Source organism: Ranitomeya variabilis, chromosome 1, assembly GCF_051348905.1.
Source record: "Ranitomeya variabilis isolate aRanVar5 chromosome 1, aRanVar5.hap1, whole genome shotgun sequence".
Taxonomy (NCBI): domain Eukaryota; kingdom Metazoa; phylum Chordata; class Amphibia; order Anura; family Dendrobatidae; genus Ranitomeya; species Ranitomeya variabilis.
In genome coordinates this window covers 526,156,814-526,179,675 of record NC_135232.1, presented here as the reverse complement: position 1 = coordinate 526,179,675, position 22,862 = coordinate 526,156,814, and the positions used below count along the sequence as shown (strand labels likewise).

General features: G+C 47.5%; 1 protein-coding gene across 2 annotated transcripts in view; it reads right to left on the bottom strand.

Moving 5' to 3' along the window:
• PALM (paralemmin) overlaps positions 1-10,797 on the bottom strand; it is a 383,754-nt gene extending 372,957 nt beyond the window's left edge. The window contains exon 1 of one of the 2 annotated variants that reach the window (XM_077254372.1): positions 10,657-10,797. In XM_077254372.1, the coding sequence (XP_077110487.1) occupies positions 10,657-10,661 (5 nt within the window). In that variant the 5' untranslated portion in view covers positions 10,662-10,797. The remainder of the gene's footprint in view (positions 1-10,656) is intronic. The other variant, XM_077254354.1, reaches the window with a different exon arrangement.
• Between the last annotated feature and the right edge of the window lie 12,065 nt (positions 10,798-22,862).

Below are 22,862 nucleotides of genomic sequence, written 5' to 3'. Positions count from 1 at the left end.
AGTTTTAACATTTCAATTAATGTGATTTTTTTGTGAGTCTGTCATTTGTGTTTATATGGATATCACTACCATTTTTAAACCTAAATTATTAAAAGTTACATTTTAGTTATAGTCACACCCTGCTTATATATACAACCTTTTGGACTGGTGGATTTATTTTTTCCCTCTTGTCCTACAATCAATAATCTGTCATTTCTGCGTCCCTCCTGTCCTACAATCCATAATCTGTCTATTCTTTGCCCTCCTGTTCTACAATCCATACTCTGTCATTTCTGCGTCCCTCCTGTCCTACAATCCATAATCTGTCTATTCTTTGCCCTCCTGTCCTACATTCCATAATCTGTCATTCCTGCGTCCCTCTTGACCTACAATCCATAATCTGTCTATTCTTCACACTTCCTGTCCTCCAATCCAATAATCTATCATTTCTGCATCCCTCCCATCCTACAATCCATAATCAGTCATCTCTGCATCCCTCTTGTCCTACAATCCATAATCTGACATTTCTGCGCCCCTCCTGTCCCACAATAAATAATCTGTCATTTTTGCATCCCCGTCTGACAATCCATATCATTTCTGTATCCCTCCTGTCATACAATCTAGGTCATTTTTGTGCCCTTCCTATCCTACAATCCATAATCTGTCATTTCTGCATCCCTCCTGTCCTACAATCCATAATCTGTCATTTGTGTCGCTCTTGTCCTATAATACATAATCTGTGTCATCTCTGCATCCCTCTTGTCCTACAATCCATAATCTGTCATTCCTGTGTTCCTCTTGTCCTACATTCCATAGGATCTGTCATTTCTGCGTCCCTCTTGTCCTACATTCCATAATCTGTCATTTCTGCATACCTACTGTCCTACAATCCATAATCTGTCATTTGTGTCCCTCTTGTCCTATAATATATAATCTGTGACATCTCTGCATCCCTCTTGTCCTACAATACATAATTTGTCATTCCTGAATCCCTCTTGTCCTACATTCCATAATCTGTCATTTCTGCCTCCCTCCTGTCCTACAATCCATAATCTGTCATTCTTGCGTGCCTCCTGTCCTACAATCAATAATATGTCATTTCTGCATCCCTCTTGTGCTACAATCCATAATCTGTCATTTCTGCGTCCTTCCTGTCCTACAATCAATAATCTGTGATTTCTGCATTCCTCCTGTCCTACAATCCATAATCTGTCTATTCTTCGCCCTCCTGTCCTACAATCCATAATCTGTCATTTCTGCATTCATCCTGTCCTACAATCAATAATCTGTCATTTCTGCGTTCCTCCTGTCCTGCAAATCAATAATTTCTGCTTCCCTCTTGTCCTACAATCAATAATCTGTCATTTCTGCGTCCCTCCTGTCCTACAATCCATAATCTGTCTATTCTTTGCCCTCCTGTTCTACAATCCATACTCTGTCATTTCTGCGTCCCTCCTGTCCTACAATCCATAATCTGTCTATTCTTCGCCCTCCTGTCCTACAATCCATAATCTGTCATTTCTGCATTCCTCCTGTCCTACAATCAATAATCTGTCATTTCTGCGTTCCTCCTGTCCTGCAAATCAATAATCTGTAATTTCTGCTTCCCTCTTGTCCTACAATCCATAATCTGTCTATTCCTCACCCTCCTGTCCCACAATCCATAATCTCCGTCATTTCTGCGACCCTCTTGTCATACATTCCATAATCTGCCATTTCTGTGTCCTTCTTGTCCTATAATCTCTAATCAGTGTCATTACTGCGTCCCTCCTGTCCTACAATCCATAATCTGTCATTTCTGCTTCCCTTCTGTCCTTCAATCCATAAACTGTCATTTGTGTCCCTCTTGCCTATAATACATAATCTGTGTCATCTCTGCTTCCCTCCTGTCCTACAATCCATAATCTGTCTTTTCTTTGCCCTCCTGTCCTAAAATCCATAATCTGTCATTTTTGCGTTCCTCTTGTTTTATAATCCATAACCTGTCATTTCTTCGCCCCTCTTGTCCTACATTCCATAATCTGTTATTCCTGTGCAGCGCCCCAGAGTCCTGGTTGTTGCAGTACTGTGGCTCCGCCGCTAAGGGGGGGGCTATGGTACGTCTGATGGCACTGAAGGAGTTCATCTGACCAGGTATCACATACACCAATACATTTCACAGTCGGGCCTCCAGGGGGAGCTAAGGGTGCTATTTATTAGGCCACTCCTCACCGTGTGGGTAAACTGGGGGTCAGGCAAGAAGTTAGTTCAGAAAGCTGACTGGGTTGGAACCAGGCAACACCTTGTGGCAGAGGGTGTTGTGGGGAAGATTCGGTAGGGTCCCTGTCAGGTTTGGGACCCTGACAGAGGCCTGGCAACAAGAAAGAACGTCACGGGATCGTGCCTGCTCAGCATAGCGGCGGTGCCCTAAGAAAGGATCAGAAGCAAGATATATTGTGCTGAGTGAGAAACGAGATCAAAGCAAGAAGATTACCAGTAGGAGTCGTGCTGTAAGATCGAGGCAACATCCTACTGAGGCGCACAACCGGCGGCCGGAACGCCGAGGAAGTATTCATATATCTAGCTCCAGGCAATACTTCAAACCAACGGCAGGACAGTCAGTCACAGGCGGGCTGTCTCACCTAAATCACCTATGCAGACTTGGGGGGCAACCTGTGGAGAGGGGCGACTCTAGGGTCCCGGAAGAGCTCCGAGCCTACCCGTCATACGGGTGCGTCCCAACCATAACACCGGGAGGGACGGAGGATTAGCAGAACATCATCTAATCGAGTTGTTGTGAGGGAACACGAGAAACAGACACAACAGTTGTGGGGACTATCCCGTAAGCACAGCAGGGGAGGACCACAACACATAGCGCAAGCAGGAAGGCACAGATTTCCACCTGCAAAGGGAACTCTGGAGGTGCCATCGGACCGGCCGGACTTGCGCAGCCTGGTGAACCGTATTCCGGACTGAGGACCCAGAGACCTTCAGTAAAGAGATAAAGAGACTGCAACCTGGTGTCCTCGTTATTTACTGCACCGCACCACCACCACCATCCACATCTATCATTCACTGTACGCCCCTCAGCAGGGTCACGGACCGGGCCTAGCCACCGTGACAACCCCAGAGCAGAGACTCAGAGGCCCGGTACCGGGTACCCCTCAGCCCTGCGGCAGTGGGGGCGCTACACCTGCATCCCTCTTGTCCTACAATCCATAATCTGTCATTTCTGCGTCCCTCTTGTCCTACAATCCATAATGTCTTTTCTTCGCCCTCCTGTCCTACAATCCATAATCTGTCATTTCTGTGTCCCTCCTTTCCCACAATCCATAATCTGTCATTCCTGCATTTCTCTTGTCCTACAATCCATAACGTAATTTCTGCATCCCTCTTGTCCTACCATCCATAATCTGTCTATTCTTTGCACTCCTGTCCTACAACACATAATCTGTAATTTCTGCATCCTTCCTGTCCTACAATCCATAATCTGTTTTTCTTCGCCCTCCGGTCCTATAATCCATAATCTGTGATTTCTGCGTCCCTCTTGTCCTACAATTCATAATCTGTCTTTTCTTTGCCCTCCTGACCTACAATCCATAATCTGTGATTTCTGCGTCCCTTTTGTCCTATGATCCATCTGTTATTTCTGTGTCCCTCTTGTCCTACATTCCATAATCTGTAATTTCTGCATCTCTCTTGTCCTGCAATCCATAATCTGACATTTCTGCGTCCTTCCTGTCCTATAATCCATAATGTGTCATTTCTGCGTTCCTCCTGTCCTGCAATCAATAATCTGCCATTTCTGCTTCCCTCTTGTCCTACAATCCATAATCTGTCTATTCTTCGCCCTCCTGTCCTACAATCCATAATCTCAGTCTTTTCTGCGTCCCTTTTGTTCTATAATCCGTAATGTCATTTCTGCGACCCTCTTGTCATACATTCCATAATCTGCCATTTCTGTGTCCTTCTTGTCCTATAATCCCTAATCAGTGTCATTACTGGGTCCCTCCTGTCCTACAATCCATAATCTGTCATTCCTGTGTCCCTCCTGTCCTACAATCAATAATCTGTCATTTATGCATCCCTCTTGCCCTACAATCCGTAATCTGTCTATTCTTCTCCCTCCTGTCCTACAATCCATAATCTCAGTCTTTTCTGCGTCCCTCTTGTCCTATAATCCGTAAAGTCATTCCTGCGACTCTTTTGTCATACATTCCATAATCTGCCATTTCTGTGTTCTTCTTGTCCTATAATCCCTAATCAGTGTCATTACTGCGTCCCTCCTGTCCTACAATCCATAATCTGTAATTTCTGCGCCCCTCCTGTCCTATAATCCATATTCTGTCATTCCTGCGTCCCTCCTGTTCTGCAATCAATATGTCATTTCTGCGTCCCTCTTGTGCTACAATCCATAATCTTTCATAATCTGTCTATTCTTCGCCCCCCTGTCCTAAACTCCGTAATCTGTCTATTCTTCACCCTCCTGTCCTACATTCCATAATCTGTCTATTCTTCACCCTCCTGTCCTACAATCAATAATCTGTCATTACTGTGTCCCTCCTATCGTACAATCAATAATATGTCATTTCTGCGTCCCTCCTGTCCTACAATCCATAATCTGTCTATTCTTTGCCCTTCTGTCCTACAATCCATAATCTGTCATTCCTGCGTCCCTCCTGTTCTGCAATCAATATGTCATTTCTGCGTCCCTCTTGTTCTACAATCCATAATCTTTCATAATCTGTCTATTCTTCACCCCCCTGTCCTAAACTCCGTAATCTGTCTATTCTTCACCCTCCTGTCCTACAATCCATAATCTATCTATTCTTCGCCCTCCTGTCCTACACTCCATAATCTGTCTATTCTTCGCCCTCTTCTACACTCCAAAATGTTGTCTATTCTTCGCCCTCCTGTCCTACAATCAATAATCTGTCATTTCTGCGTCCCTCCTGTCCTGCAATCCATAATCTGTCTATTCTTTGCCCTCCTGTCCTACAATCCATAATCTGTCATTTCTGCGTTCCTCCTGTCCTACAATCAAAATCTGCAATTTCTGCGTCCCTCCTATTCTACAATCAATAATATGTCATTTCTGCGTCCCTCCTGTCCTACAATCCATAATCTGTCTATTCTTCGCCCTCCTGTCCTACAATCCATAATCTCTATCCCATTCACAGACCTTGGGACTGCCATTCACAACCGGCTGCAGCTTGCTGATGAGAACTCCTGCGCCATCTTACAATGGCCTCATTCCATTAGTAATATATTAGGCTATTGCTGGTTATGCACTTTGATAATACATTATGTACAGTACCTATACACCGGAGAACCTTGAGAAATGCTCCTATATTGTATTCTCACATCTCAAACGCACTTCCATGTTAAAATGCTGCATACACTACAGGCTGATTGCCGACCCAAACTGGCAGATCAGCATCTATTTGTATGAGCCAACAAGAGAAGTTGCCACAGCGATCAATGACCTCATCACAGCGGTGTTTTTATGTCCTGCACAATCAATATAACTAGAAATGAAAAAAAGGTGGTAGTACGTCACTCTCATTACAATCACTATATGAGATTGCCTCTATAGCCAGCAGTTCTCTTTTGGCAGCTTACTACTGTGAAGACGGTTCATCACTGACACGCAACTCTCCATAGCAACATGACAGAGATACCTCATTACTAAGACATTAACATTATCCAAGTTTCCTGAAACTGCCAACATTCCTCTTATCTCATGTGAAAATAAAGAAATACTCTACCATCCGTAATCAACACAATTCGCATGAATTTCTGTCTGTAACTTCACAAAATGTATGGGACAGTAACATTACCAGCGATGAGTCTTCTGGCAACAACGTACATTTCACAGCAGAAGACAAAGCCACACACACCTTACAGAGGAGATGCTAAGGGTCTGCGAGGTGTGGTGGGGGACCCAGACGGGGCGATGCTGGAGGTCCTGCACAAGGATTTCTGGGCTGGCAGGTATGAGGCAAGGCTGCATGTTACCACCAGGGTGGCCAGCTTTACTTTGTATATTTTCTGGACAGCTTCTTGAAAAATTACGGACACATAATATTCTTTACGGACACATTATCATAATTGTGATAAGACATCAGCTGCATTCACTGCAAACTGTAAAGTGATTATTACAGTCAAAATAATTGGAATACGGTACATTTCTTCAGCTTCAAAACAAAATCATGGCCTCCATGAAAGACAAATGAGTAAGGGTGGGCAAATGATTTGCCGCTACTTTATGACAGGGGGACCTCCAGCCCTAGGGACCCCAATGGATCCTAAGGATGATAAGGATGCCGCAGACATGTAGCACTGCGTTCTGGCACCTACGGCAGGCATGACGCCCTATGCAGGCTCGATAAAAGTCATGTGAGGCCGGAAGGTTCCCATTCATGACACTTAGCTCAGACTTTTTTAGTGCTGAGATGTTTCCGCATTACTGAATGATTCCACTACATGGATCGTAGGAATGAATTATTCCTTCATATACATTTGTGTAAGTTAAAGCCGGCGCTCAATAATAGTCAGTGAGTGAGCGTGCAGCCATTCGCAGCATGCTGCCATACAGCTTACACTGGCAGTGATTAAATTGCTGTTATTATATCACTGTGTTATTATATCATTGTGTTTGTTGGTTATTAATTCCCTGCGCGTTATTATAGTGCGCCGCTCATGACTCTATAACTTGACAAGCATTATGGCATTTCTAGGTTATGTGACACCAGTAATGTTAGTCTCCGTCTCCGCGGGTTGTTATTTCATGAAGGAGGTTTCTGTAGGAAGTGCATTGTTGGCCGCAGTAGGAACTGGAACCTTGTTTTGGAATGTGTCTCTGGTTCCGTACTGAGGCCACTCACTCCCTGTTCCCTTTCCTGCTTATTCTGTCTCCACTCCATGATGTCTCCCTCCTTCTCCTCCTCTCCCCGCTGCCTCTGCATTCTTTCATCTTCCTAGTGCTACCCTGCTCTCTCTTCTCACTACGGTTCCGCCTATTGCACCTTGCAGCCATGTCTAAAATCTGCATCACAGCCCCTCCTTTGGAGCATCACAGGGGGCCACTGATTTGTTTTCATAGGGGTCCGACAATTACACATCATTGGATGGATATCTGAAGACCCACCTCTTCCGACAAGCCTACAACCTGCAGTAACCACCAATCAACCAACCGCTGCACGATCAGCTCTATCCTCACCTACTGTATTCTCACCCATCCCTTGTAGATTGTGAGCCCTCGCGGGCAGGGTCCTCTCTCCTCCTGTACCAGTTATGACTTGTATTGTTCAAGATTATTGTACTTGTTTTTATTATGTATACCCCTCCTCACTTGTAAAGCGCCATGGAATAAATGGCGCTATAACAATAAATAATAATAATAATAATAATAATAATAATGGATACAGCAATGCCAACAGGTGTTAGTAAAGGATCAGAGAGCTCCTAGCCCCAGCCTGGGGACTTGAATCAGGAGGAGGGAGGCTCCCTGTACCAGGAACAGTTCATATGAAGGGCAGGCAGCAATAGAAGGGGAGCAAGCACAGCAACAGACTACCCAGAAACAGTGACTGAATAGTTACAACAGCACTGACAAATGGCTAGACTTCTTGTTGACATGTCACAGCAGAGGGTACAAGGCAACCATGGGCAGCACTCATTTATCAGGACTGGCAGTACAGCAGCAGGGATGTGATTACAGGACACTATAGAGATAGGGAAAGGTGGGGGTGAGCACACAGATCTGGAGAGAAGAGGCAGAGGGTCCTGGAGAGAAGCGACAGAGGGTCCTGGAGAGAAGAGGCAAAGGGTCCTGGAGAGAAGAGGCAGAGGGTCCTGGAGAGAAGAGGCAGAGGGTCCTGGAGAGAAGAGGCTGAGGGGCCTGGGGAGAAGAGGCTGGGGGCAAAAGGCAGAGGGTCCTGGAGAGAAGTGACAGAGGGTCCTGTACAGAAGCGACAGAGGGTCCTGGAGAGAAGAGGCAGAGGGGGCAAAAGGCAGAGGGTCCTGGGGGGAAGAGGCAGAGGGTCCTGGGGTGAAGAGGCAGACAGGCCTGGGGGTAAGAGGTAGAGGGTCCTGGGGTGAAGAGGCAGACGGGCCTGGGGGTAAGAGGCAGACGGGCCTGGGGAGAAGAGGCAGACGGGCTTGGGGAGAAGAGGCAGACGGGCCTGGGGAGAAGAGGCAGACGGGCCTGGGGAGAAGAGGCAGACGGGCCTGGGGAGAAGAGGCTGGGGGGAAGAGGCAGATGGTCCTGGGGAGAAGAGGCAGAGGGTCCTGGGGTGAAGAGGCAGAGGGGCCAGGGGAGGCAGACAGGCCTGGGGAGAAGAGGTAGAGGGGCCTGGGTAGAAGAGATAGAGAGTCCTGGGGAGAAGAGGCTGGGAGGAAGAGGCAGAGGGTCCTGGGGAGAAGAGACAGAGGGTCCTGGGGGGAAGAGGCAGAGGGGCCTGGGGAGAAGAGATAGAGAGTCCTGGGGAGAAGAGGCTGGGAGGAAGAGGCAGAGGGTCCTGGGGAGAAGAGGCAGAGGGTCCTGGGGGGAAGAGGCAGATGGTCCTGGGGGAAGAGGCAGAGGGTCCTGGGGAGAAGATGCAGAAGTTCCTGGGGAGAAGAGGCAGAGGGTCCTAGGGTGAAGAGGCAGACGGGCCTGGGGGTAAGAGGTAGAGGGTCCTGGGGTGAAGAGGCAGACGGGCCTGGGGGTAAGAGGTAGAGGGTCCTGGAGTGAAGAGGCAGAGGGGCCTGGGGAGAAGAGGCAGACGGGCCTGGGGAGAAGAGGCAGACGGGCCTGGGGAGAAGAGGCAGATGGGCCTGGGGAGAAGAGGCAGACGGGCCTGGGGAGAAGAGGCTGGGGGGAAGAGGCAGAGGGTCCTGGGGAGAAGAGGCAGAGGGTCCTGGGGTGAAGAGGCAGAGGGGCCAGGGGAGAAGAGGCAGACAGGCCTGGGGAGAAGAGGTAGAGGGGCCTGGGTAGAAGAGATAGAGTCCTGGGGAGAAGAGGCTGGGAGGAAGAGGCAGGGGGTCCTGGGGAGAAGAGACAGAGGGTCCTGGGGGGAAGAGGCAGAGGGGCCTGGGGAGAAGAGATAGAGAGTCCTGGGGAGAAGAGGCTGGGAGGAAGAGGCAGAGGGTCCTGGGGAGAAGAGACAGAGGGTCCTGGGGGGAAGAGGCAGATGGTCCTGGGGGAAGAGGCAGAGGGTCCTGGGGAGAAGATGCAGAAGTTCCTGGGGAGAAGAGGCAGAGGGTCCTGGGGTGAAGAGGCAGACGGGCCTGGGGGTAAGAGGTAGAGGGTCCTGGGGTGAAGAGGCAGACGGGCCTGGGGGTAAGAGGTAGAGGGTCCTGGAGTGAAGAGGCAGAGGGGCCTGGGGAGAAGAGGCAGACGGGCATGGGGAGAAGAGGCAGACGGGCCTGGGGAGAAGAGGCAGAGGGGCCTGGGGAGAAGAGGCAGAGGGGCCTGGGGAGAAGAGGCTGGGAGGAAGAAGCAGAGGGTCCTGGGGAAAAGAGACAGAGGGTCCTGGGGGAAGAGGCAGAGGGTCCTGGGGAGAAGATGCAGAGGGTTCTGGGGAGAAGATGCAGAGGGTCCTGGGGAGAAGATGCAGAGGGTTCTGGGGAGAAGATGCAGACGGGCCTGGGGGGAAGAGGCAGGGGGGCCTGGGGTGAAGGGGCAGGGGGACCTGGGGGAAGAGGCAAAGGAGCCTGGGGAGAAGAGGCAGACGGGACTGGGAGGAAGAGGCAGAGGGGCCTGGGGAGAAGAGGCAGAGGGGTCTGAGGGTAGAGGCAGAGGGGCCTGGGGAGAAGAGGCAGAGGGGCCTGGGGAGCAGAGGCTGGGGGAAGAGACAGAGGGTCCTGGGGAGAAGAGACAGCGGGTCCTGGGGGGAAGAGGCAGCGGGTCCTGGGGGGAAGAGGCAGAGGGTCTTGGGGGGAAGAGGCAGAGGGTCCTGTGAGAAGAGGCAGAGGGTCCTGGGGAGAAGAGGCAGAGGGTCCTGGGGAGAAGAGGCAGAGGGTCCTGGAGAGAAGGGGCTGGGGAAAAGAGACAGAGGGTCCTGGGGGAAAGAGGCAGAGGGTCCTGGGGGGAAGAGGCAGAGTGTTCTGGGGGGAAGAGGCAGAGGGTCCTGGGGGGAAGACGCAGAGGGTCCTGGGGAAGAGGCAGAGGGGCCTGGGGAGAAGAGGCAGAGGGGCCTGGGGAGAATGGTCAGAGGGTCCTGGTGAGAATGGACAGAGAGGCCTGGGGGGAAGAGGCAGAGGTTCCTGGGGGGAAGAGGCAGAGTGTTCTGGGGGGAAGAGGCAGAGTGTTCTGGGGGGAAGAGGCAGAGGGTCCTGGGGAGAAGAGGCAGAGGGTCCTGGGGAGAATGGACAGAGGGGCCTGGGGGGAAGAGGCGGAGGGGTCTGGGTGCAGCCTGTACCATGCAGGAAAATGGCATCATACATCTATAGTGAGAAAGTGGGTGTGGGGTGCACAAGCTGGTAAAATACAGAAATGCATGGACAAGGGCAAGAAAAGACAAGGCAGCATGGGGATGTAAGAGGAATGCCAATGATGAGCCTACAGCTAGGTGCCATAAGGAGTGGGGTGAGTCAGGAGGGAAGCAGCGAAGGGATGCACCGCGAGATGAGGCAGGGCTGGTAGGTACTGCATGCAGATAGCAATTCTAGGCAATGGGCAGTGAAAAGCGTTTCCAGGTCTCTTGTACTCACTCCATGGTGCAAGCTCCTGCAACAGCTCGAGGTGATGTGCAGGCGGCAGAGCCTGGTCTGGCCCTCTATGTCTATGTGTTGATGTGAAAGGAGGGAGGCACCAGCAGGGCAGTATCCTCATTATATGATCGCTATGTATCTAGCGCCCTCTAGTGGACACAGAGGAGACTGCACGCTCGGACACATTTGCATAGAGTACCTTGTACCAGAGATACGTCATGGTAGGAAACTTGCAAATCTCGCCGTGTTATTCCAGCCGCCTTCCTTCAAGCAGTATGTGGCCTCCATGCTGTGTCCTTGAAGTAGGGCTCTTGTTTCCTGCTCCATAACCCCATGATTGTTTCCCAATGGTTGTCTTGTGAAGTCACATGTACAGCTGACAATACTGAAGGTTCCTCCTGTATTTTTGCTGTCAGGATCGCCCATCAATAAAAATGCAAGAAAATGAAAATAGTATTGGAAAGAGGCGTTATCACCGTAAGTGAATCCTGTGGTGTTTTACTGGGTTCTAAAGTGAAGTGAATACATGGTACCAGGGCCGGACTGGGACTAAAATTCAGCCCTGGCATTTGAAGTTACACAGGCCCACTTGTCACATGGTGACTGTATAATATCTTTGTACACTTGTAGGCAGGGCCGGTTTTAGGCAAAGTGGGGCCCTACGCCTAGGCAAAGTTTAAAATGGGGCCCCAAATGCTAACATATTGCACATCACACAGAAGCCTTTCTGTTGTATTTACGTGCGCTGAGTTCAGGCCGCTAAATCAGTTTGATCGACAATACTGAAGTTGTTCAACGCTTGTTTCCCGGCCTCTTTCCACCAGCTGAGGAATAATGATGGGACAGAACGATCACTAATAGATCACTAACAGATCACCATACAGTATCATGTTTTCAGCAGCACATCTACAGTTTACACTGGCAATGTGCTGCTGAGAACAATGATTGTTGTTCCAGCAAAAACAATCTGAATATGCAGCATTTTACTTGTTTAGTAAAATACACCCCATAGTGCTCCATAGTCCTCCACATAGTATAATACACTCCTCATAGTCCTCCATATAGCATAATACACTCCTCATAGTGCTCCATATAGTATAATGCACCGCCACAGTCATCCATGTAGTACAATTCCCTTCCCATAGTATAATGCACCCCATAGTTCTTCATATAGTATAACGTATTCCCCATAGTCCTCGATACAGTATAATGCAGCCCACATATAGTATAATGCAGCCACCCCAGAGTATAATACACCAACCCCAGAGTATAATGCAGCCACCCCACAGAGTATAATGCAGCCACCCCACAGAGTATAATGCAGCCACCCCAGAGTATAATGCAGCCACCCCAGAGTATAATGCAGCCACCCCAGAGTATAATGCAGCCACCCCAGAGTATAATGCAGCCCACCTCCCCATAATATATAATGTAGCCCACCTATAGAATATAATATACCCCCACAATAGTATATAACACAGCCACATAGTACATAACATGGCCTCCCCCATAGAATATAATATATTCCCCATAGTATATAGCAAAGCCCGCATAGTATATAGCACAAACCGCATAGTATACAACACAGCCCACAGAGAACTATATACAGCACAGCCCACAGAGAACTATATACAGCACAGCCCACAGAGAACTATATACAGCACAGTCCAGAGAGTACTATATATAGCACAGCCCACAGAGAACTATATAGAGCACAGCCCAGAGAGTACTGTATACAGCACAGCCCAGAGAGTACTGTATACAGCACAGCCCAGAGAGTACTGTATACAGCACAGCCCAGAGAGTACTGTATACAGCACAGCCCAGAGAGTACTGTATACAGCACAGCCCAGAGAGTACTGTATACAGCACAGCCCACAGAGAACTATATACAGCACAGCCCACAGAGAACTATATACAGCACAGCCCACAGAGTACTATATATAGCACAGCCCACAGAGTACTATATACAGCACAGCCCACAGAGAACTATATACAGCACAGCCCACAGAGTACTATATATAGCACAGCCCACAGAGTACTATATACAGCACAGAGCACACAGTAGTAAACAGCACAGAGCACAGCCCACAGAGAACTATATATAGCACAGAGCACACAGTAGTATACAGCACAGAGCACAGCCACAGAGAACTATATATAGCACACAGTAGTATACAGCACAGAGCACAGCCCACAGAGAACTATATATAGCACACAGCAGTATACAGCACAGAGCACAGCCACAGAGAACTATATATAGCACACAGCACACAGTAGTATACAGCACAGAGCACAGCCCACAGAGAACTATATATAGCACAGAGCACACAGTAGTATACAGCACAGCCCACAGAGAACTATATATAGCACACAGCACACAGTAGTATACAGCACAGCCCAGAGAACTATATATAGCACACAGTAGTATACAGCACAGAGCACAGCCCACAGCCCACAGAGAACTATATATAGCACACAGTAGTATACAGCACAGAGCACAGCCCACAGAGAACTATATATAGCACACAGCAGTATACAGCACAGACCACAGCCCACATCTCTTCTCTTCCTCCACCCCCTCCCCTCCTCTCCTCTCCTCCGAGAATGGCCCCACAGTCCAGAAAAAAAAAAAACACTCTCCTCACCTCTCCTCTTGCCAGCGTTGCTTCCGCCTTCCTGCTCCTGTCTCAGCAGCGTGCAGTCTGCCCGGGACACAGCAGGTGCGCGATGATATGACGTCATCGCGCACCCGCAGTGTCAGAGGCAGAGCGGGGAATGATGGGAGAGAAGCGTCTGTGGACGCTCTCTCCTCCATCATTGCATTCAACTGTACCGGCGTCTATACACCGGTATAGTTGAATGCGACGGCGGGGGGGATTTTGGATCGAGCGGCCAACTACTGGCACCGGCCCTTCTGGCATTTGCCAGAAGTGCCCGATGGCCAGTCCGGCCCTGCATGGTACCAATAGTAGCCTACTAGCCATACCTGCCAACCTTGATCCATCAGGCCCTCTGGTCATTGCCTGCTCCAGGTTTTTGAGGGCCCCGGGTGAAAGAGTCTCAGTGGGTCCCCCCCTTAACACATACCACGATTCATGATACCCAGATATAGCAGAGAAATATAGCTATAGTACAATGCCAGACTTCACTTCTTACATGAGTGATAGCTATTGTAAATTCTGCAGTGTATATATACAGGACAGGAGGAGTGGTACTGTACAGTGTATATATACAGGACAGGAGGAGTGGTACTGTGCAGTGTATATATACAGGACAGGAGGAGTGGTACTGTACAGTGTATATATACAGGAGTGGTACTGTACAGTGTATATATACAGGAGGAGAGGTACTGTGCAGTGTATATATACAGGACAGGAGGAGTGGTACTGTGCCGTGTATATATACAGGACAGGAGGAGTGGTACTGTGCAGTGTGTATATATACAGGACAGGAGAAGTGGTACTGCGCAGTGTATATATACAGGACAGGAGATGTGGTACTGTACAGTGTATATATACAGGGGAGAGGTACTGTGCAGTGTCTATATAGAGGGGAGTGGTACTGTGCAGTGTATATATACAGGACAGGAGGAGTGGTACTGTACAGTGTATATATACAGGGGAGAGGTACTGTGCAGAGTATATATACAGGACAGGAGGAGTGGTACTGTGCAGTGTATATACACAGGACAGGAGGAGTGGTACTGTGCAGTGTGTATATATACAGGACAGGAGGAGTGGTACTGTACAGGGTATATGTACAGGACAGGAGGAGTGGTACTGTGCAGTGTATATATACAGGACAGGAGAAGTGGTACTGTGTAGTGTATATATACAGGACAGGAGTGGTACCGTGCAGTGTATATACACAGGACAGGAGTAGTACTGTGAAGTGTATATATACATGACAGAAGTAGTACTGTGCAGTGTATATATACAGGACAGGAGGAGTGGTACTGTGCAGTGTATATATACAGGACAGGAGGAGCGGTACTGTGCAGTGTATATATACAGGAGGAGTGGTACTGTGCTGTGTATATATACAGGAGGAGTGGTACTGTGCTGTGTATATATACAGGACAGGAGGAGTGGCACTGTGCAGTGTATATATACAGGACAGGAGGAGTGGTACTGTGCAGTGTATATATACAGGACAGGAGAAGTGACACTGTGCAGTGTATATATACAGGACAGGAGGAGTGGTACTGTGCAGTGTATATATACAGGACAGGAGAAGTGGTACTGTGCAGTGTATACATAAAGGACAGGAGGAGTGGTACTGTGCAGTGTATATATACAGGAGGAGTGGTACTGTGTAGTGTATATATACAGGATACGAGGAGTGGTACTGTGCAGTGTATATATACAGGACAGGAGAAGTGGTACTGTGCAGTGTATACAGGGCCGCCATCAGGGCATGACAGCCATGACTGGCGTATGGGGCCCGGTGAGCAGAGGGGGCCCGCATCGGGCCCCGTCTCATCTGCTCACCGGGCCCCCCCTGCAGGCGCTGCAGCACACTATTGACGTGCGGGCCCGTGCCCGCACGTCAATAGTTAACAGCGGCCGCCAGCCAGTCGGAGGCTGGCAGCTGACTTGAGCGGCCGCAGTGCGCAGCCGCAGTCGCACTTCGCCGGCCTCTGACGTCATTGTCAGCCGCCGGCGAGTGCGTCCTTCACCTGTGTGGAGGAAGAGAGCTTTGCCCGCCGCAGGAGCATGGCAAGGTAAGAACTCTTTTTTTTTTCTTTGAGCGCGGCGATCCAGGGGGGGCCCGGGGCAGAGATGCTGGACACAGGGGCAGAGATGCTAGACACAGGGGCAGTATGCTGGACACAGGGGCAGAGATGCTGGACACAGGAGCAGAAAGCTGGACACAGGGGCAGAGATGCTGGACACAGGGGCAGAAAGCTGGACACGGGCATTATGCTGGACACAGGGGCATTATGCTGGACACAGGGGCAGAGATGCTGGACACGGGCAGTATGCTGGACACAGGGGCAGAGATGCTGGACACAGGGGCAGAAAGCTGGACACGGGCAGAAATGCTGGACACAGGGGCAGAAAGCTGGACTCGGGCATTATGCTGGAAACAGGGGCATTATGCTGGACACGGGCAGAGATGCTGGACACAGGGGCATTATGCTGGGAAACGGGCAGAATGCTGGACACGGGCAGAATGCTGGACACGGGCAGAATGCTGGACACAGGGGCAGTATGCTGGACAGTGGACACGGGCAGTATGCTGGACAGTGGACACAGGGGCAGAATGCTGGACACAGGGGCAGAATGCTGGACACAGGGGCAGAATGCTGATACGGGGTATGATGAAAGACATGGGGTAATGACTGGAGACAGATGGGGAAGGATTGGAGACAGATGGGGCAGAATGGAGACACAGGAGGCATGATTGGAGACAAGTGGCAGGATTGCAGACATGGGGGCATGATTGGAGACACTGGGGGCAGGATTGGAGACAGATTGTGCAGGATCATGGGGCAGGATGGATATGATGGAGACAGATGGGTCAGGATGGGGAGATCATATGGGGCAGAATGGATACTCATGAGGGCAGAATGGGAGAACATATGGCTGACGCCAGGAATGAGACACACGTTGGCCAGGATGGGGAATATTATTACCATAGGGACTAATTTAGGGATATTATTACTGCAGTGATGTATTTATTTTATTTTTTGAGGATACTGTTTTAAATGAGGGGGCGGTCCTGTTACTGTGTAGAGTGATACTATGTCGCCTCTTTTTCTTCATGTGGTGTAATGTAGAAGTTGGGAAAAATTAAGTAATGTGTTCTGCAAGCGGAGCTCGAGATAACTGTGTTATTTCCTGCAGAGACAAGTCCTGGCTGGATGAAGTGATGGCGGTCTGTGCTGGATGAAAGATGAAGGACTTCACCTAGAGACGTCACTGGTGAGTCAGTGTTACCTATACACTGACACTATACACTGTATACTATATACAGAGGTCCTGTGTACAATGTCACCGGTGATCACTGTATTACCTCTACACAGACACTGCATACTAAGTACATATCTCCTGTGAATACTGGCACTTATGGTGATAGTATGGTGCTTTTTTTTTTTTTTATTACTGATCAGAATTGTAGTATTCAGTCACTATGTGGTGGTAATATGTGGTCTGGTCATGGTGCGGTGGTATTTGTTCCTTGTATGTGATATTATTCGGTCACTAGTGGTAATATGTGGTCTGGACATGGTGTTGCGGTATTTGTTCCTTGTATGTGATATTATTGGTCATTTTAAAAATTGAAAAATAAATAAATAAATCTTTATTTTTATATAGAGCTAACATATTCCGCAGCGCTTTACAGTTTTGCACACATCATCATACATAAAAATATACCTAAATTGTATTGCATATTTTAACAAATATTTAGTAGGTTATAGTAGAGTAGGGCCCGGCCAAAAGTGTCTACCGTGTTATGGTGGCGGCTTAAAAAATCTTTTGGCCAAAACAAAAGCTGCCGGCTATATGTGTGATCTGGTGATGGGAACTGTTAATGTGTGATAGGTGAGAAGTGGAGTTTTTTCAAGAGAGAGCGGTGGGACTGTGGACAGGTTGAGGGGTGGAGCATGGAGGCGGGGCTGGGGTGGAGCCTGGGCGGAGTCTCAAGGGGTCCCCGAAAATTTTGCCAGTATGGGGCCCCGAAATTTCTAGTGGCAGCCCTGAGTGTATATATACAGGACAGGAGGAGTGGTACTGTGCAGTGTATATATACAGGACAGGAGAAGTGGTACTGTGCAGTGTATATATACAGGACAGGAGCGGTACTGTGCAGTGTATATATACAGGACAGGAGAAGTGGTACTGTGCAGTGTATATATACAGGACAGGAGGAGTGGTACTGTGCAGCGTATATATACAGGAGGAGTGGTACTGTGTAGTGTAAATATACAGGACACGAGGAGTGGTACTGTGCAGTGTATATATACAGGACAGGAGGAGTGGTACTGTGCAGTGTATACAGTTATATGAAAAAGTTTGGGCACCCCTATTAATCTTAAGCTTAATGTTTTATAAAAATAGTTTTTTTTGCAACAGCTATTTCAGTTTCATATATCTAATAACTGTTGGACACAGTAATGTTTCTGCCTTGAAATGAGGTTTATTGTACAACCAGAAAATGTGCAATCTGCATTCAAACAAAATTTCACAGGTGCATAAGTATGGGCACCTCACCAGAAAAGTGACATTAATATTTAGTAGATCCTCCTTTTGCAAAAATAACAGCCTCTAGTCGCTTCCTGTAGCTTTTAATGAGTTCCTGGATCCTGGATGAAGGTATTTTTGACCATTCCTCTTTACAAAACAATTCCAGTTCAGTTAAGTTTGATGGTCGCCGAGCATGGACAGCCCTCTTCAAATGATCCCACAGATGTTCAATGATATTCAGGTCTGGGGACAGGGATGGCCATTCCAGAACAGTGTAATTGTTCCTCTGCATGAATGCCTGAGTAGATTTGGAGCGGTGTTTTGGATCATTGTCTTGCTGAAAGATCCATCCCCTGCGTAACTTCAACTTTGTCACTGATTCATGAACATTATTGTCAAGAATCTGCTGATACTGAGAGGAATCCATGCGTCCCTCAACTTGAACAAGATCCCCGGTGCCGGCATTGGCCACACAGCCCCAAAGCATGATGGAACCTCCACCAAATTTTACTGTGGATAGCAAGTGTTTTTCTTGGAATGCTGTGTTTTTTTTTGCTGCCGTGCATAATGCCTTTTTGTATGACCGAACAACTCAATCTTGGTTTCATCAGTCCACAGGACCTTCTTCCAAAAAGAAATTGGCTTCTCCAAATGTGCCTTTGCATACCTCAGCCGACTCTGTTTGTGGCGTGCTTGCAGAAACGGCTTCTTTCGCATCACTCTCCCATACAGCTTCTCCTTGTGCAAAGTGCGTTGTATAGTTGACCCATGCACAGTGACACCATCTGCAGCAAGTTGATGCTGCAGCTCTCTGGAGGTGGTCTGAGGATTGTCCTTGACTGATCTCACCATTCTTCTTCTCTGCCTTTCTGATGTTTTTCTTGGGCTGCCACTTCTGGCCTTAACAAGAACTGTACCTGTGTTCTTCCATTTCCTTACTATGTTCCTCACAGTGGAAATTGACAGGTTAAATCTCTTAGGCTGGTTTCACATTTGCGTTTTTTGCCGCTGCGTTTTACCGCAAAAAAACGCATGCGTTTTTTTTCCTATAAACATTAAAAACGCATGCGGTTTTTTTGCATGCGTTTTGCCTCGTTTGACAACGCATGCGTTTTTTCCATGCTTGCGTTTTGTTGCGGAAATGCAACATGTAGTAATTTCTAGAGACGTTTTTTGCCGCAAAAAAAAAAGCATGCGTTTTTTTGCGGCAAAAAAAAGTATTGCTGTCTATGTAAACGCATGCGTTTTTAAGCACATGCGTTTGTTTGCGTTAAAAACGCATGCGTTTTTATATAAAAAAACAAGAATACACACTGATAAGCCACCCCCCACCATCAAGGTGATAAAGGGATCCAAACCCTACCCCTAACCCTAAAGCCGGTAAATCAATTGCCGGCTTTTCATTTCTCCTGCCTAAACCCGACATGATATGAGACATGGTTTACATACAGTAAACCATGTCATATCCCCCTTTTTTTTGCATATTCCACACTACTAATGTTAGTAGTGTGTATGTGCAAAATTTCGGCGCTGTAGCTATTAATTCTAAGGGTTAAATCGCGGAAAAAATTGGCGTGGGCTCCCGCGCAATTTTCTCCGCCAGAGTGGTAAAGCCAGTGACTGAGGGCAGATATTAATAGCCTGGACAGGGTCCACGGTTATTGGCCTCTCCCTGGCTAAAAACATCTGCCCCCAGCCACCCCAGAAAAGGCACATCTGGAAGATGCGCCTATTCTGGCACTTGGCCACTCTATATGGGATATGGGGATATGGGGTAATGAAGGGTTAATGTCACCTTGCTATTGTAAGGTGACATTAAGCCAGATTAATAATGGAGAGGCGTCAATTATGACACCTATCCATTATTAATCCAATTGTATGAAATGGTTAAAAAAAACCACACACACACAATAATGAAATTAACACACAGGTTGTTGGAATATTTTATTGCTCTCTCAATCCACCTGAAGACCATTGTTCTGTAACAAATTAAAAATAATAATTGACCTACATTACCTTCATTCCCCGGGTTTTACAGGCACGAGCACAGCCGCATTATAGCAGAGCTCCTGCCTGTAAAATATTTTAACCCCTTCAGATGGATTTACATCGTGGGACGTTACAGATCTACGGAAGGTATGTATATTGTTGGTTTATTATTTTTAATTTGTTACAGAACGATGGTCTTCAGGTGGATTGAGAGAGCAATAAAATATTACAACAACCTGTGTGTTTATTTCATTAAAATACTTTGCAATATTGTGTGTGTTTTTTTTAACCATTTCATACAATTGGATTAATAATGGATAGGTGTCATAATTGACGCCTCTCCATTATTAATCTGGCTTAATGTCACCTTACAATAGCAAGGTGACATTAACCCTTCATTATCCCATATCCCACCGCTACACGGGAATGGGAAGAGAGTGGCCAAGTGCCAGAATAGGCGCATCTTACAGATGTGCCTTTTCTGGGGTGGCTGGGGGCAGATGTTTTTAGCCAGGGGGGGGGGGCCAATAACCGTGGACCCTCTCCAGGCTATTAATATCTGCCCTCAGTCACTGGCTTTACCACTCTGGCGGAGAAAATTGCGCGGGAGCCCAAGCCAATTTTTTCTGCGATTTAACCCTTAAAATTAATAGCTACAGCGCCGAAATTTTGCACATACACACTACTAACATTAGTAGTGTGGAATATGCAAAAAAAAGGGGGATATGACATGGTTTACTGTATGTAAACCATGTCTCATATCATGTCGGGTTTAGGCAGGAGAAATGAAGAGCCGGCAATCGGCTTTTCTGCTTTATCACGCTGAAGTAAATATAAATAAATATATATATATATATATATATATATATATGTATGTATATGTGTCTCAATGATATATATATATATATATATATATATATATATGTATAAATAACGAAACCCGACTTTGCCAAAAGTCGGCGACTTTTGAAATTGGCCGATCTGTTTCACTCAACCTTAATTTTGATGATTGGCAGCTGTCACACACTTCTCAGCATGCGTTTCAAAAACGCAAACGCAGGAAAAAACGCATGTAAACGTGGCAAAACGCCACGTTTTTTTACCGCATTCAAAAACGCATGCGTCTAAAAAACGCAGCGTTTGCACGCGTTTACATGCGTTTTTTCACCACCTGCGTTTGCGTTAAAAACGCAGCGTTTTTAAACACAAATGTGAAACTAGCCTTAGGGTATGTTTCCACGGTCAGGAAACGCTGCTTTTTTTGACGCTGCGCAGAGCTGCAGCGTCAAAAAAGCAGCGTCCAGATGTTCCAGCATAGTGGAGGGGATTTTATGAAATCCCGTCTCCACTCTGCGTGGAAACCCGCACGCGGCGGCCCTGCGACTCCGGACATGCTGCGCGTCTTTTCAGATCGCAGCATGTCCGTACACCTTGCGGGGACGCAGCGGGAACGCAAGGCATATCACAGGGCCCTATGGGAGCGAGCGATCATCCCGGATGTGAAGAGTTAACACATCCGGCATGATCGCGTCCCAGAAAGGGGGCGGGGCTTAGCGCCGAGCGGCTTCGCCACTGCGGCGATACCGCCGCCCCTCCGGACCGTGGAGCCATACCCTTAGACAGCTTTTTGTATCCTTCCCCTGAACAACTATGTTGAATAATCTTTGTTTTCTGATCATTTGACAGTTGTTTTGAGGAGCCCATGATGCCACTCTTCAGAGGAGATTCAAACAGGAGAACAACTTGCAAGTGGCCACTTTAAGTAGCTTTTCTCATGATTGCATACACCTGGCTATGAAGTTCAAAGCTCAATGAGGTTACAAAACCAAAAAAAGTGCTTTAGTAAGTCAGTAAAAAGTAGGTAGGAGTATTTAAAACAAGAAAATGATAAGGGTGCCCATACTTATGCACCTGTCAACTTTTGTTTGAATGCAGGTTGCACATTTTCTGTTAGTACAATAAACCTCATTTCAAGGCAGAAACATTACTGTGTCCAACAGTTATTAGATAGATGAAACTGAAATAGCTGTTGCAAAAAAACAATTTTTATAAAAACATTAAGCTTAAGATTAATAGGGGTGCCCAAACTTTTTCATATAACTGTATATACAGGACAGGAGGAGTGGTACTGTGCAGTGTATATACAGGACAGGAGAAGTGGTACTGTGCAGTGTATATACAGGAGGAGTGGTACTGTGCAGTGTATATATACAGGACAGGAGTGGTACTGTGTAGTGTACATATACAGGACACGAGGAGTGGTACTGTGCAGTGTATACATACAGGACAGGAGAAGTGGTACTGTGCAGTGTATATATACAGGACAGGAGGAGTGGTACTGTGCAGTGTATATATATAGGACAGGAGAAGTGGTACTGTGCAGTGTATATATACAGGACAGGAAGAGTAGTACTGTGCAGTGTATATATACAGGACAGGAGGAGTGGTACTGTGCAGTGTATATATACAGGACAGGAGGAGTGGTACTGTGCAGTGTATATACAGGACAGGAGAAGTGGTACTGTGCAGTGTATATATACAGGACAGGAAGAGTGGTACTGTGCAGTGTACATATACAGGACACGAGGAGTGGTACTGTGCAGTGTATATATACAGGACAGGAGAAGTGGTACTGTGCAGTGTATATATACAGGACAGGAGGAGTGGTACTGTGCAGTGTATATATATAGGACAGGAGGAGTGGCACTGTGCAGTGTATATATACAGGACAGGAGGAGTGGTACTGTGCAGTGTATATATACAGGACAGGAGGAGTGGTACTGTGCAGTGTATATATACAGGAAAGGAGGAGTAGTACTGTGCAGTAGGGTTGAGCGACTTTCATTTTTTTAAGATCGAGTCGGGTTTTGCGAAACCCAACTTTGTCCAAAGTCGAGTCGAGTGAAGTCGGCCGATTATCGCGAAAAGTCGGGGATCGACCGAAACATGAAACCCAATGCAAGTCAATGGGGAAGCATAGTCGGCAGTGAGTGGAGGCCAGGAAAACACCTACAGTGCCCATTT